We start from the raw sequence: 16,393 nt of genomic DNA, 5'->3' as shown, positions 1-16,393 counted from the left end.
AATCATTTTTTTATGATTTGGGCCTGTAGTTGTGGTCTGTCTGGCTGTATTGAGCAAGATATGATTGTACCAAGTATCATCACAAGCTCTCTCTCTCTGCAGAATCAGATGAAATACATCACGGAGAAAACAAGAATACTCGCCTAGTTTTCTAAAGCAATGGGATGTAAATCAAATGCAAACCTGCCGAGCCTTTTTTTACAATAGCCGTGTTTCCATTCACATATTTGTATGCACAATTTGAAGTATCGCATTAGAAAAGCTGTATGGAAATAGCGAAATTCAATAAAACTTCCTCAATTGCAAAAGTTTTCACACTCGCTTGAGGTGTTTTTTGCCTTTATCAAGAAATAGTTGATGCGCTGAATGAGGAAAAACCTTTGCCGAATACATTCTGACGTAGTGAACATTTGACTGACTGATCAGCCGTTTCTGCTGTCGGCGTCTTCTCAGATATTACCATAACCTGCGAATGTCTTCGTCTCTGGACAATGTGAAACATGACCATACTTGCTGACATGGAAAAAAAAACAATTAAAACTTGCCCAATTCCTGAAACATCTTTCCATTTTTCTCTCGTAGATGGTTAGATGCATGCATGGCCAAGCCGATTTTGTTTCCGGTTCGCATTCGCAATCTCTACTTCTTCTTCTCTGTTTCTTGGCGGATTACAGCCATGCGTAGCCTATAGCGCCAACTTCTGACCAAACTATGCTATAGCCGACAAGCTGAGTTTATTCACTCCAAACCAGTTGATGGAGACGTGCCTAATTCGCATTTCTTTTTTTTGCGACATTTCAAAAGTCCTCTTAAAATTTGCTTGACAACTGAATGGAAACACAGCTAGTGACATCTGTAATTTTCACTAAATCTGAATGTGTCATCAAACACAGACGCGGTTCTCAAGTATTTGTAGGTCTGGACTATTTTAACACTTTTGCTATGAGTGATTGTTGGAAGACTGACTATGTGATTCTCATTTCTTTAGTTTTGGATACATTTAAATCCAAAAACAATCTGTCGCACCAGTCGACAGTCATTATGGGTCCGTGTGATTGATCTGACAGACTGAGAAGAGACATGATAACACTGTCATCTGCAAATTTTACAATATGTTGATTCTTATATTTACTACGGCAGTCAGATAAAATAGAAGAGAAAGGACACAACCCTGCGATGAGCCAGTAGAAGTAAATTGATTCAAATTCTCGACCATTTATAACTACTGTCTGAGTTCTATAGTGAGAAAACTAATAATCCATCATTCTGATGAGTTGATAATCTAAATGGAAATAAGATGTAAGCTTTTTTTACTGGAACATGAGGTGGCATTGTATTAAAGGCTGGCAAGAAGTCAACAAAAAGTAATCTTGCAAATGTGCTTTTTTTTTGTTCTAAATGTTCATGTACAGGGTTCTAAATGAATAGCTTTGCATCGTCGACACCTCTCTCTGGTGCTTATACGCAAATTGGATTTTAAGTCTGCTGATCTTCGGTTTTGGAATCCGTCCACAGATCAGGAACAACCGCAGAGTCTGAGGAGAGCTGGACTAGTCTTTGAAATACATCCTTCAGTTCATCAGCACTTATCTTAATGTCCTTCCACATATTCCATCTGGCCCTTTAGCTTTGTTCGCTTTGATCCTTTTCGATTTGATTTGATAGTGAGTCAGAGCTGGGGGAATTGTTCAGGTTCATCTCAGACTGCGGCGCTCCGTTGCTTGTATTCGGTGACACCAGCCTGAAGTGAACACGCAGCCTCTCTGGGAGTTAACACGCCAGGGAAACTTTTATTGCTCCCGGCGACTACAGGTACATGGATGGCTGTGAAGGACGTGACGAAGAGGAGTCTGCAGTAATCAGTGGTAACGCAATGAGAGACTGTCTAAGTGGGTGGATAATGCAATTTTGCAATAATAAAATTAGAGATTATAATCAGATGCTGAGCCAGGGCAAATGTAGAAAGGTCCATTAGAGCTATGTTAATAACAGCAAAGCAACAACTAAATAAAAGAAGCAGGAGATGATGCAAATGGAAAGATCAGTGATGAATATCTGCTGCTTTGTGGCAGCGCGGCAGTCACCGCAATAATTCACATAATCAAAAGAATAAGGACACAGAGAGCAGGATGTTCTCATACACCGTTCCTAGCTTTACCTATGAAAAGTAATACACTGTAATTCATCAATTTGTATGTATTCCACATAATTGTGAACCAGGAAGTATAAAGAGAAGCAAACGCCACGTAGGGACGAGGTCAGGGTGGATGGATGGGTCAGAGAACACCAGACTTTCATCCAGGAGACTTGTGTTCGTACCCTGTGTTAAACCAGAAGTCAAAGTTGATTTATTTATCACGCACGTGTACTTCTGTACTTAAGTTACGCCACTTCCTGAGTTATTTTAAGCCAAAATACAATCTTAGTTTTGTTGCCTAAACCTAATCAAGTCAATCTTTTCACAGAAGTTTATTTGGAAAAGACTGGAGCAGAAATTGACATGTGTTGCTGGACATTCGTAGGAAAATGCACGAAAAATTAGGCCAACTTTGCCCATCAGGATCTAATCTAAATACTCATTCACACACCGATGGCTATGGGGTTAAGTGTCTTGCTCAAGGACACATCGACATGTGACCCAGAGCGACCGTGGTTCGAACCACTGACCTTCCGATTGGTGGACGACCTGCTCTACCCTCTGAGCCACAGCCACCTCGTCCAGTTCTCCACTGATTCTCCTCACACCACAACTCAATTTTCCTCCGACGGATGTTATTTCTCCTACTTCTTGGCTGCTCCTGGTCTCTTGGACGCCTAACAGGCTCATAATTGTAAGGTTGCAGTCCATCATATCCATATGAATATACATTTTCAACCTCTTCTGTGTCAAAACAAGCATTGCGATCCATATTTGTCATTGCTGAAACTTGGCCGCTCTTCCTCAGCCTATACGTAACTACCGGTTTGTCTTTTTTTTGACAAAATATCTTACAAAAAGAAATCCAGATGTTACTGTAGGGTATATTTATGTATATATATTTTTTCATTTTCCATAATTTATTCCCTGGGGTCTCTAACCTGCAAGTTGCTCTTCAACCTCGGCGTGTTAGCGCTGTCATTGTGAACATGTCCCCATGCCAGTGTTAGCATTTAGCTCAAATCACCACTGTGCATAAATACAGATACAATGCTTGTCAGTAGGACCAATTCATTGTTGTTTTCGTCTTCTCGTGGAATTCTTTGACTATAAGAAAAGTATTTTATCACCTTATCCTTTAACAAATAAGAAGTTAGAGTAGCTGCAGTTGTCTCCAGCCATCACGTCAATCACAAAAAGAGCAAATGGTCGCTTTGGAGTATCATTTTTGTGATGATAAAGTTCAGTTTGTTCTCTCTGATGACCTGTGTGAGGATGCTGGTCACATACTCATTAAATCAGGTTGTATAAACATCAATAGCTAGAAAAGCACACTATGCCAGTTCAAAATGTATAAAAAAAACACATTGCTGCAGGGCAAAAATGAACCCTCTCACCTTCAAAATGTCAGCACGGATAAACAGACGCATTTTAAATTTGACCACTCTGCATCTCCTGTTTTGTCCTTTGGATTTTGAAAGGGTTTTATGAAACCAGGGGTCACACGCTGTTTCCAGCCCTCTGAGAACCAATATATAAAAGCAATCAATCCATCAAAATGTGTTTTTGTTTCTCACAGTATACTGTATTTAAGAGCACAAAAAGTACTGGTGGTTATATTGCACGTCTTTCCACACAATCCACCTTCAATTTAATCAACTCCATCTGACGGCTGACCTCATATTCTGCTCATATCTGTGAACTGACTTCAGAGCCGTGTCTCCGTTCATTTAAATCTTTTGAGAAGACCTTGCTGCCCACACCTTTCAATCTCTCAACGCGCCTCGAATCCTCTTTATGTGCTTGAGCAAGAAACATAACCATGCCTCCCTTTTTTATCAAAATAAAGCGCCGACTGAAAGTCAATATCTGTGAAAATGAAATACTCCCCGCCAAAGCCAGAGACGAGAGCACGAAGACTCAGAGATGTGATGCCATCAAATGTAAAATCTAGAGATTTTTCTTTTTTTTTATTCCCTGAGTGATAATATTAGTTATGGAGCGGAAATTTCACAGAAAATCCCCCCCTGGATTGCATGTGTGTTGCCTTTAACATCTCATCTTATTCATCTTGTCTGGTGCAGTTTCAGATATTGAGTGTTGATGATAGCAGAGATTCAAGTTTCTTTTTATTCCTAGCTTTGGCATAATATTGTTCATATTAAGAAATCAGGCTGTTAATCTGCTTTATTTTTACTTTCTAAGGCTCTTTTCTGATATGGAATATGTTACATTGCTGTCTGTTAAAGTAATGGCTTTTTATTATTTTACAGCCTATTTTATTATAAAGTACAGCGGTGCCCAAGTCTTGACTGACAAGACTTTAAACAGGGGCTCTCATTTTCCCACATGCTGCATGTAAAGTATTTCTCTTATTATTCATAAATTCATCCATCAATGACCATTTGAATAAAAGCTTGGAGACAGCTGGTCTGATTATTATTCGTGCAGTAAGGTCTGTTACCTCTTTTGCTCTGCAAAATATTTTTTATAGACTGATCTATCATGAGAAGATTATCCTCAACAAATTAAAATGGGCTCATTTCATGTGCTTTGTGGTTTATTAGTGATTTTTAGTTAGATGATAATCTAACTACAATAAGTTGTTCTTACATTTTTTTTATTTTATCATTTGATTATTTTCTTCTTCTATTTGGAACTGCCATACAAACAAAAACAACTGCCTCACATGAGGCAACACTTGAGTTAAAGGCAAAAGCCTCAGACTTTAAGGTTCCTGAGAACAGTAATTTCAGTACTACAGGTTTTGAGGTTAACAGGTGCAAAGAAATACCACCCTGTCAGAGAGATATAAAAATCACACAAATTAGTATTTTAAAGTATACCAAAAGAAATCCTGCAGGATTTGCTCATTTTTCAATTTAACAAGCCGAAAAAACACTGTCAAAATAAACTACAGTGTGCAAATGTCTTGAGTTCTTCCTCATCTTGGATTGGTTGGGATGCCTCCTCCGTGCGAGAACTGCTACCACGGTGGAAACCGTAATGCCAAATCCCTTCTGGCACATTTCTACAGTGACACGGTATATACCGTCATATCAACCTGTTCTCACTCCCAACTCATCAAATACCGCCGTTTGGTAAACGCCCCTCGGCATCAGAAACCGTAGCACAGAGGCAGCCTTTGGCAGCAGTAAGATGAACCAGTCTTTCAAACTCACAAGCAAGTGACGAAGCATTAATAGCGTGAGAGTCCTGCTCAGGGCGGGCGGGAGTTGTGGTTGATGAGTCAAACAAACCCAAGACTTTCAACCAGGAGACCGTGTGAAACTAAAAGTAACGCTGACTTGTTTTGTCACGTGACTGGTGGTCAGTGATGTTAACATCAATCACAACCGTTTCCTAACCCTACCTAAGTGGTTGTGTTGCCTAAACCTAACTTCCTGTGAAAACGGAAGTTTATTTTGAAAGGACACTATGCATGCAACGAGCATATATTGACACGCTGTTCCCGATCCGTCCAAAAGTAACGCAAGAGGGGTACCCCGTGCGTCGGTCTCTGATGCCGAGGGGCACTTACTAAGCGGCGGTATTTGTCGAGTTGGGAGTGAAAATGTGTTGGTCACATTCAACCCTACAAGCCGTGCATTTATTGTTTTTCAGTGCACGTTTTACCTCGTGAGGCTGCCATCATGACTTTCAAATACAAATGTCTCAGGCGCTAACACACTAACATGTATTGCATTTATGTAACTGGGTGCATGTCCGTGTCAAGGTTACTTCTCACAGTTAACTCCCAATGGGAGGCTTGCTTCTCTCAGCTCAGCAGAGATGCGTTTTCTCCAGTATATATATATATATATATAATACATAGGAGTCTTCACAACTGCAGAATTTTGATTTCTTAAATTGCTCACAAGTAGTAGAGGTAAGGGGAGAAAAACAATTTCCACACAACACAGGATGAAAACACTTTACTGTAACTACACCCTGCAAAGTTGATGACTTCTCAAAACTGAAGATTAAGGTGGAAATCACAGCTCACACACTGCTGCCTGCCACCCACCCTTCTCTCTCTCTCTCTCTCTCTCTCTCTCTCTCTCTCTCCCTCCCCTCTGAAGTGTGAACAGACGCTTTGCTGTCTCAGCTTAGCGAACTTTGATCAGCGCAGGGTTGCCAGCCTTCAGTCGGACAAGGTCGGGGGGGGAACGAGATGATGGCCGGCGTGTTGTCAAAAGTGTGGAGCCGCCACCTGTTTGAGAATATATTCCGCTTCCTCTCACATCCACTGAACCCATAGTGCCAAGGGGGCTGAGTGAGTCAACAGCCTTTCTTTATAGAAATAGGCCTATTCATTCAAGTGTCTATTATAAGTGTCCCCAGGTATCCTTGTCAACCTTGCTGCCTTAGACAATAACCAACCTTGGTCTGTATGCAAATCCGCAGTCCGCTGTGAGTTACAGAGCTCCAAACAGCAGACGGGATCACTTATAAGCCTTCCTGTGCATTGGCCTGTGTCAGTGCTGCTGATAAACGGCTGTACGGTTTGTTTTTCGGCTCTGATAGGGAGAATGAAATCAACAGGCAGGCCGTGTCGCCGCGTAGTCTTTCTCGGTCTTAAACCCAATCCTCTTTGCTTCCCTCCAGGGTGGAATTTGAATGACCTGATCAATTTCTAATCAGGAAAGACCCACATCCTTTCTCTCGTAATAATAGACTTAACCACAAATCTTTTATATGGAGGGCTCACTCAGAAATTGTTAAGAGCAAAAGGGCAGGTAGCTTGTTCATTTTTTCAGATATATTTCCTCCCCATGTGTGGTGATGATAGCACTTGATCTCCAGCGTGGATCTGCTGCTGTTAGCTAAATATAGAAGTCTTTGTGGAATCCTAAACACAGCTGCACATCAGAATGAAACCCGGGCTCTGTTTAAAGGCAGAGGTGGCCTTTTCATGTTGAAAATGAAACCCCAGGAGGGCCGCCTGCTTTGTCAGTCATGGAAAGCCGGGGTCTGAAAAAACATCATTCCCCTGCTATTTTATTCTGGGAATTTTGTCACCAGCAGGTTACTGAATGACTGTAAATATGCTCTCTAGTAGCTCGAACATCGTTTATACTAATGGTTCCCAACCTTTATTTGAATGTATATACTATTTATAAGAAGTGGACGTAGTCACCGTGACGTCACCCATGGGTTTGTGGTCTGACGTTTGGAACCTTTGAGTTTGGCATTTTAGCTGTCGCCATGTTGTTTTTTTGCAACTAGAAGTGACACAAGAGGATGGAGCTAAATTCAACCGAACTCTGTATAAGACATTTTTTAGGTGACCAAAATTTGACAAAGAACTTTGATGAACTGAAAACACACTGTGAAAGAATTAAAGTTAAAGTAGATTGCTATATTAGTTTTTTTTTCAAGCAAAACGTGTGAAATATGGCTGGCAGGAAGCAAAAATATGAATACGGTAATAGCGACTACGATTCACAATGTCTCGCCTCATATCGAAACCATAATAAACATGTTTATTTCTGCTGTAAAATTGGTAATTTTAATATGGGGGGTCTATGGAGATTGACACGCTTTTGGAGCCAGCCTCAAGTGGCCATTTGAGGAGTTGCAGTTTTTGGCACTTTCACGTTAGCTTTATTTTTTAGCACCGGAGGTTTCCGCTTGATCGAAACTCATCATTGATCAAATTAATTCACGAAAAACATTGTCAAAGTTGTAAGGTATATGTAAATATTGTGCATTCATTTCATATTGTTAGGCTGAGTGGGACCTGCCCACAGGCCCTATTTGTGGCTTGAATGTGTTAAATGCCTGAAAGGGTTAAAAAATGTTTTGGATTATCTGTTTTTAGTTGTTTCTCACCACCCCATTCATTGTGGAAATGACTGCTGTGAGAACAAAAACACTCAAGGTCATTGTATTCAACCTGTTAAAGTGCATGGGTAAATAATACATATTTGATCAAAACATTTTATTTTTTCCATTTTCGCTCCAGAGTACACATGATTAATGAATCTAGACATTCAAATGTCCTAAATATCTCCCAGCTGAGCATACCTCCATAGAGGGGTCCAAGTTACCCTCCACTAACATGAAAAAAGCTTAAAGAGGACCTATGTTTGAGGGCGTGCCAAACTAGCCATTATGCAAATGTGTTAGTTGGTGACATCACCACGTTACAGAATAAAAGGCAGGACTTCAATCGAGGCGTTTCAGGCAGTTCAAGAGTAGTGTTTCTGTGGGGAAGAGTAACCCCCATTGGTGTGGACTTTGGGCTTTATAACTTTGCAGACCTTTTACATGCACAAAAAACGATATAATACACATGAAGGAAATGGAAAAAAGAACAAAAGCATAATAAGACCCCTTTAATATTGAGCATGTGTGGTACTAGAGAGGTAGAATGATTGCTTCTTGCAAGATCCACCAGTTAAACACACAAAAAACAATATGATAGATGAGTGTGGTTTATAATCAGGGCGTGGTGGTATTTTGAGCGTGGTGTGGGTGGATACAGATAAGAATACAGATACGGATACGGATACGAATGCTCCAAATATTTTCCTTCTTTTTGGACCTTTTCCAGTCACATGCCTGTTTAACAGCTTCTTCAGCCATTTATCCTTTACTTTTAGCAAACTGTTTAGACTTTTCTGCTGGCTTTTAACTAGTTTTCACAGACTCAATAGCTACATGTAATGTTCAGGTGTTACAGCAGACGCAATATGTCACTTATATATATTTATATACACACACTGTATTAGCACTGTCACAATATCAGATTCTCACTGCACAATTATTGTGGCCAAAAGAATTCACGACGATAATATAATTGCGGTAAAATTTGAAAAAAAGAACAATATCAGCCAAATTCATCTTTAACTTTGTTTATTGTGTGTTTTGTCTCTTTTTTGGCAAATGAATCCTACTCAAAATACGAGTATATGGAGGTGGAGAGAGAGTCTGTAACCATAAATGTACATATATAATCATTTAAGAGGCGCTGAATTATTTACTCAATATTTTCATATGGGTTTTTAACATGATATCAATATTTAATTTTTTAAATATCACAGTTATCATTAATACCTGTATATATCCACACCCCTACACTATATATATATTTAATCAAATTGTAATGTCTATTTATTCCCATTATTTGAGTTACTCTTGGCAACTGTAGAAGTGCAGAATTATCTCCCAGGTTACGAATCACTGGTTTAATTTATATAACCCACTGCTGTTAAAAATAAATAAATCAATCACAGTTTGATTCAGACTGGTTATTATCATCAAGGAAAGAGCTGCAAACTGTTTCCACTTATCAGAATGAATCTGAATGTGTGAATGTGACACTGGATCAATGGCTCATCTCGGTTTTACCCCAGTTTGTCAATAATTTGTGCATTTGGACATTCATTTTTATCTCAGTTAACAAAAGCTGTGTCCAGTTATTGACATGTCCTCAGCAGCGGGATGGGGATGGGAGGGTTGTTGCCTGTGTGTGTTCCTGGAGTGCTGCAATCATTTTCACAATCAATCGAGACATCGGTGGTGTTTGACGGTCGTTTTAAGAGCGGAGAGACTGCGACACATCCCGTGTAATTTGGCAGTCTTGGAGAGAAAAAAAAAAAAAAAAGAGCAATAAACAAAGAACTGTAAATGAAACACTTTCCACAGTGGTGTGATGTTACATAAACTTAGTTTCATCTTGGAACTGTTAGTACTGTGAAATTACAAGAATACCGAGCGGTGCACAATTTACACTCCCTTGTATAATTTAAACAGTATTCATCACTCACATACTCGTTTAACACACACACACACACACACACACACGGACATATCCTCACCTCAGTAACAACCTCCCACTGCCAGTGACACCAGTGCTCCCATCACACTCCCTTAATAGACAGTTCTCTCTTAAAATCTCTTAAATAAAATTAGTTTATATTTCATTTAGTTTGCTCATTGCTCGATAATGTAATGAACTTTGGCTTTGTTACTTTACGACAGATGGAACAGGCGACAGATGGATCTTTTTGCAGGTTTATTGTTTGAAAAATAAAAAGGTTACAAAAAAAGGTACCGTTACAAAAAGAAAATGTGCAAACACGCTTTAAAAACAGATCACAGCTCACAGCTGGCGGTACCGCGAGGTGGTTGGCTTATTATTAACACGGTGTGTTTCCGTGTAACGATATGGCGGATGCCTCTCTCACTCAGCAGCCTTGTTATGTTCGTTTAACGTTGTCTCTCAGCGCCATCTACCGCTTTCCTTTTCCTCACCGCAGACACCCTCGAGGTATTGCCACACATCCGTGTTGTTCAAATCGTCCGTCGTTCCATCATTCCTGCCGCCGTCCCACCGTTTGTTTTTGAGCCACACGACTGTACGGCCTCATTTGCATAGGTTTGTCCCGCCCCGTTTGTAAGCAACCCTGGTCTGTGCCTTTCACATCGAAATCGACCCTGGTCTGACTCACCTCTTGACTTTGGTCGCGAAGCCGAGTCAGTCAACGTGGGTTAACGATTTCATACACACAATCAACCCTTGTTCAACCCTGGTTGAGTCCTCGGTGTGAAAGGGGTATTAGTCTTTTAAGATTAGATAAAACAAGATAAGATATTCCTTTATTAATCCCACAGTGGGGACATTTTCTTGGGTATTTCCCCTGATCTTATCATTGTTTTACTACTTGTAAAGTCACTGCTGTTTTGTTTTTGCACCAATAAAAAAATATATAAAGTTAAACAGTCTTAGAGCCACACAAGCTGTTTTTCCCAGTATGTGTGTCACAAAACTGTCCTTTTATTTGCCTTCCAGGTCGATCATTAAAGAATGGAGGACACATCGGTCACTCACCTCACAGAGTCAACATCTGAGCGGTCAGTTAAAAGTGGCTGAATCTGATTAACCAGGAGCCAGCAGGCTGACAGAATCGGCGTATTTACCTGCAAAGAAACCACATCGATGATTTTTATTAAGGACATTCATGAACCCGATCCTTTGTCGTCTGGAAAATAAGAACAACGGGGTATGCTCGTCGGACGACGGTGATATATTTGAGCCCAGCCGACCGATTGTGACTGTGACGACATGTCTCTACCCAAGCGCAGGAAAATCAGGACTTTTGCTCTGCTGTTTTGCGTCATTACATTTACAACATTCCTGTTCAGTTACACTTTCAGGGACCCCTCGCTCTACTTCTTCAAGTACGCTTTTCGCATCTCGGATAACTTTTTCTCCAAAGGACTGTGCGCCTGCCGACAGTGCATGACGGAGCTGGAGGACGACCCCTGGTTTGCTGAGCGCTTCAATCAATCCGTCCACCCTCTGATGACCAGGGAGAACAGCGTCCTCTCTGACGAAACCTTTAAATGGTGGCAGGTAAGATTCAGGGGGATGTGTTCAGGGGATTTACGTTTGAGGATTTAAAAGAAAAAAAAAAAAAAAAACATGCACATTCAGCTTCTGAGAGCAGACGGGGAGCTGAAAAGAAAAGATCATGAATAAAGAACAGAGATCACACGCTGCTGCGATGCTCCCAAGAAGTGTTTGTTTTTTGCCACATTGATTGTTTCAAATCCGAGGGATCTTCAGCAGGATCAAGTTGTGAAGCAAACTCCCACGCACAATTTGTTCACATTTAACGAGTGAGATGGTGGATATGGAAATTGCTCTCACCATCTTTCCCACATCTACAGACGAGAGAGAGATCATTTCCATCATAACTTGAAGTATAGGTGATAACGTAACCATTTACTCTCTGCAATCTGCATCATTCCTCCAGGAATAATGCAAATATGCTGCAAATGTTATTCAAATATGCCACTTCTGTTCATGAATATGTGCTTTGACTACAGCTACAACTGTAGGACTATTAAGGCAATAAATCTAGCCTTTTAAACTTTTTTAAATCATAATGTTCAATAATACATAAAGCGTTCTACTTTTGTTCGCTGTACCACTTCTCCACCTGCCTCTCTAATATTTCTTGTAATGTTTTTCTCCAGCCCTAGGCATGGACATGTTGCAATTACCTCTGGGTTTCATATCACTAGAGCTTGATATTGTATTAGTTATACCATGGTCATGGAAAATGCTTGTCATGATTGGCTAGCAGGTATCATATATCAGGACAAACATATCTTTGATCACTAGTTTAGTCACCTTTATAATAAATCAGAGTTAAAGGAACAGTGTGTAGCATTTCGGGGGATCTATTGGCAGAAATGGAATGTTAATAAGTATGTTTTCTTTAGTGTATAATCATCTGAAACTAAGAATCGTGTTTTCGTTACCTTATGTTGCACCACAGCCCGGTCACACTAAATGGTGTATGAATGACACTATAATTCGCAAGTCATTTCTTGTGCAATAAGAACACCGTTCACCATGTCTTCTGTATTGACTGCAATGTAAACACATCTATGCTATGCTCAGAGCTAGTGACGTAGAATAAAAAGTGAGAAAGCACAAACACAGGGCTTTCGGCGTTCAAGAACGATGTTTGTGTCCTAAAGTGTTGTTTTATTTTGAAGTTACGTTAGTGGCGTGTTTTTTGTGACATTTGTGACATGTTTTATGTACTTCTGTTACGTTGTTTCCGTATTTGACGTACTTTTTTTAAGCCCAAACATGATGTTTTCCGTTTACTGTAGGTTGTGCACCGCCATGTTTCTACAGTCCAGAATGGACAAACCAAACACTGGCTCGAGATAGGGCCAATCGCGTTTTTGCATAGGCCATTGTAGTTCTTTTACACGCTTGGCACACGGGAGAATTTTCAGCTGGTTGCAATCTGCAACCTCACTGCTAGATGCTGCCAGATCCTACACACTGCACCTTTAAAGGAAATAAACTTATTAGCTGTCTTACAGGGAATTAAATAGAAGATCAATACTGTACCACTTACACCAAAAACACACCAGAGCAGCGGCGAAGTTGGCCTACAGCGAGTTGCCACGCAATGCGGCGTCCGCTCCGAACTCAACTAAAAGTTTGGGGATAGTTTAACTTTTAGCGGCTAAGTTCGGCCAGAGAGTACCTGCAGCCAAACAGTACACAGAGTCCTGCGACTGACACATTGACCTGTGTTAAAAATAATTTCTTCCCACCTGAAACACATGGACACGCCTCCCAGCAGCAGGAGAACATAATAACTACGGCGAGCCGCACTTCGCCGCTGATTGGTGTGCTTTCGGCGATATGCATGTACGCTAATTATGGAGCTATGGATCCATCAGGCGATTAGCTTAGCTTAGCATAAAGACCGGAAGCAGGGAGAAACAGCAAGTCTGGCTCTGTCCAAAGGTGACATAATACACCTACCAGCACATCTAAAGCTCACTACTCCACATCTTGTTATGATTTAATGGGGCACAATGACTTACTGGAGTCTCTGCTGGTTTCCTTGTAACCTCACAACTAGACTCAACAAGATTGTATGGATAAAACAAATCAGATATAACATGACATATGTTATATATATATATTGCATTTTTAGCCTTTCCTTTGCAAGTTCGAAAAATATACATCTATGAAATATCCAGTTTCAGGCTAATTTCTATCTATAAACTCTAATCTAGTTTGTACTCGTCCACTACTACCTGACTCTGCAGTCAGTGGAGGAATTGTTATCTCTGCTTCTTCCATGATGGATTTTGTCAGCTGTATGATTGCTGGGTGTCAGTGCTTAATGGCTGCTGGAGAGAAAAACCCATGGATTGGAAGTGACTGACACTAAAACCTGTTATTTACTGTTAGTGTAACTCAAACATTTCCTCATATCAAACTCACTCCACTGGAAATATCTTAATGGATTTAATGACACGTATACATTTGGCCCATCCAACCCTTAAAACAAACCCAGAATTATTAGATACAATAGCTATTAAAGTGTTTTATGGGTGATTTCTTTAGAATTCACATCAGCTATATACTGTACGTACCGAACTTAATTTAATCCAACCAATATGTACTGTACTTTATGTGCATCCCATCCCATTATTAGAGCCCAGCTCTCTAAATTAGAAAAGCCTATTCACAAAATTTATGTCACACAATTATCCTACCTTTGTCTGGAAGGCATCCAGTGCCTTCAGCATTCCCACATTCACCTCACACCATGTCCAATTAGAGGCAAGAATAGAAAAATTACTGCAAGGTTGCCTCCTGCCACTACTCATTTCAGGAAACGCTTCTCACAGGGAGCTTGATGAGGTAAGTGTCACATATCAACGGTAGCTCGGCCAGATGGTTCGGGCTGCGCTGCTGCAAGGCAAGGGCGCGACCTCCAGGTGTACCCGGGCGCTTTCCTCCAATGAGATGTCAAAACTTACATGTATACACGGCTGAAAGTAATTTCTGTAAAGGAGAGTTTCGAATTAGGCAGAAAATATGTTGTGTAAGCTGTTTTTTCTAAGATTTATACTGAAGTAGAGTTTAGTCTCCTGATTAAAAGCTATATTTCAATAAATAATATCCTATTCCCCATATTCAATGCCAACTAAATTGTTCTCCAGAATTGTATTGGCAAGGTGGAAAAGCCCCTACTATCATATTTAAAGCATGAGTCACTAAAACTCTGCAGTAAAAACTCATGAGAGATTGCAGAACGCTCTGTTTCTGTTCAGTGTTTCCAGCTGCCGCAGCACAATATATAACAGTATACAGTACACACACACATTCCTGCATTTATTTTCTGTCTCTCCGAGTTCAAAGCCACTAGAAGAAGGCCAGGCCAAAAGAGCCCCCGCAGACGCAGCTAAGCCGCCCCTGAGGTTATTTCTGAAATGTGCTCGGTGTCTCGAGCTCGGCTGCCCTTGTTCAATCACTTCAACTTAAAGTGGCCCCGGAGCCGCGGCACTCTCTGAGCTCTGTCTCTCTCTCTCTCTCTCTCTCTCTCTCTGTGCTGTGTCACCAGTGGCTGCAGTCGGAGAGGCAGCCGGCCAACTTCAGTGAAGTGGTGGAGGAGCTGTTCCAAGTCATCCCTGATGAGGTGCTCTACATGGACGCCAGCCCCGAGCGCTGCAGGACCTGCGCCGTGGTGGGGAACTCTGGGAACCTGAAGGGGGCGCAGTACGGCGGCCTCATCGACTCCAGTGATTTCATCATAAGGTCAGTTAATACTTCAGTCTGGGGTGTGTTTTTCAGAACAGTGTAGTTTCACATTTTTGATTATGACATGATTTTTGTCGGCCTTACTGCTTTAAACTAAGGATAAATTCAGTTTCTTAAAACTTGGGTCTTATTTTTTGTAGCTTTGGCTAAATGTCCACCCAATTCGACCGTTATCAGCTCATTAAATGGACGTTATCAGTCGTTGTCATTACCATTGTGATGTGTCAGATGGGCCAAACTGCACCTACTACATTGTAAAAGTGAACTTAAGCAGGACTTAAAACAACACGTAAAACTGAATGACATGCCCATTTTGAACACAAACAAAACAGCTAGTTTAGGTTTAGGCAACACAACCAATTGGTTAGGTTTAGGGAAAAGATCACGTTTTGACTTAAAATAACTAATGTTTGAAAAGTGAAAGTGAAACTAAAAGTTGTGAACATAAAGACAACTACATGTTGTTGGTTTCACACGGCATGGGAACCCTGGGTGAAGATACTGTGTTTCGTGTCCCATCTGTTGCCACCAACTTCCATCTCAGTTAGAGTTTATACCGTCCTGATCGACGATGTCGTCGCGGAAGCGTAGCACCCACCCTCCGGTTCCCCCTCAGGTTAACACTGTTAGCTCGGTCAGCACTGTTGAGATTCATGTTGAGGCAATAGAAATGTTCTGAATTCCCTATAGAGAACCTTTAATCACCTGATACTGAGCTTTAACTGACTGGACTCATTCTTCATTCATAAGTTTTGACTTGGAAGTTTGCTTCACTGATCAACTCTAAAAACAAATATGCAATCAAATCAGCTGAGATATAACCATTATATTATATGCATACAACCATTTTAGTTTTGTTTGGTGATCAGTTAATTGAATAGTAGACAAACACTGGAAAAAGCTTTCATTTTGTACACAGTGTAGTGTCAACATCTCTCTCTCTCACACATTTCTTTCTGCCACGTCCCAGCATGCACTCAGCACAGAGGTGTGGTTGGAGATTTTACTTCACACAACCTTAATCTGCGCTCGATAAAAATTCGATAAAACGATCTTAAGGAAGCAGCAGATGAAAACAGTCGGGTTTGAGTATTCAAACGTTCACCCGGTGCCTCAAGGCGGCGGGGAACAAGAGAGGAGTTTGTCGCTCCCTGTAA

The 16,393-nt window shown here is 40.8% G+C and overlaps 1 protein-coding gene across 1 annotated transcript in view; it reads left to right on the top strand.

Annotated features, from left to right (window-relative positions):
• LOC119503262 (CMP-N-acetylneuraminate-beta-galactosamide-alpha-2,3-sialyltransferase 1-like) overlaps window positions 1-16,393 on the top strand; it is a 78,277-nt gene that overhangs the window by 34,781 nt on the left and 27,103 nt on the right. The window contains exons 2-3 of the mRNA XM_037794950.1: window positions 10,938-11,501; window positions 15,040-15,233. Of these exons, the coding sequence (XP_037650878.1) occupies window positions 11,211-11,501; window positions 15,040-15,233 (485 nt within the window). The 5' untranslated portion in view covers window positions 10,938-11,210. The remainder of the gene's footprint in view (window positions 1-10,937; window positions 11,502-15,039; window positions 15,234-16,393) is intronic.

This window comes from Sebastes umbrosus, chromosome 15 (assembly GCF_015220745.1).
Source record: "Sebastes umbrosus isolate fSebUmb1 chromosome 15, fSebUmb1.pri, whole genome shotgun sequence".
In the NCBI taxonomy this organism is placed as follows: Eukaryota; Metazoa; Chordata; class Actinopteri; order Perciformes; family Sebastidae; genus Sebastes; species Sebastes umbrosus.
This window is presented reverse-complemented; position numbering and strand designations above follow the sequence as displayed.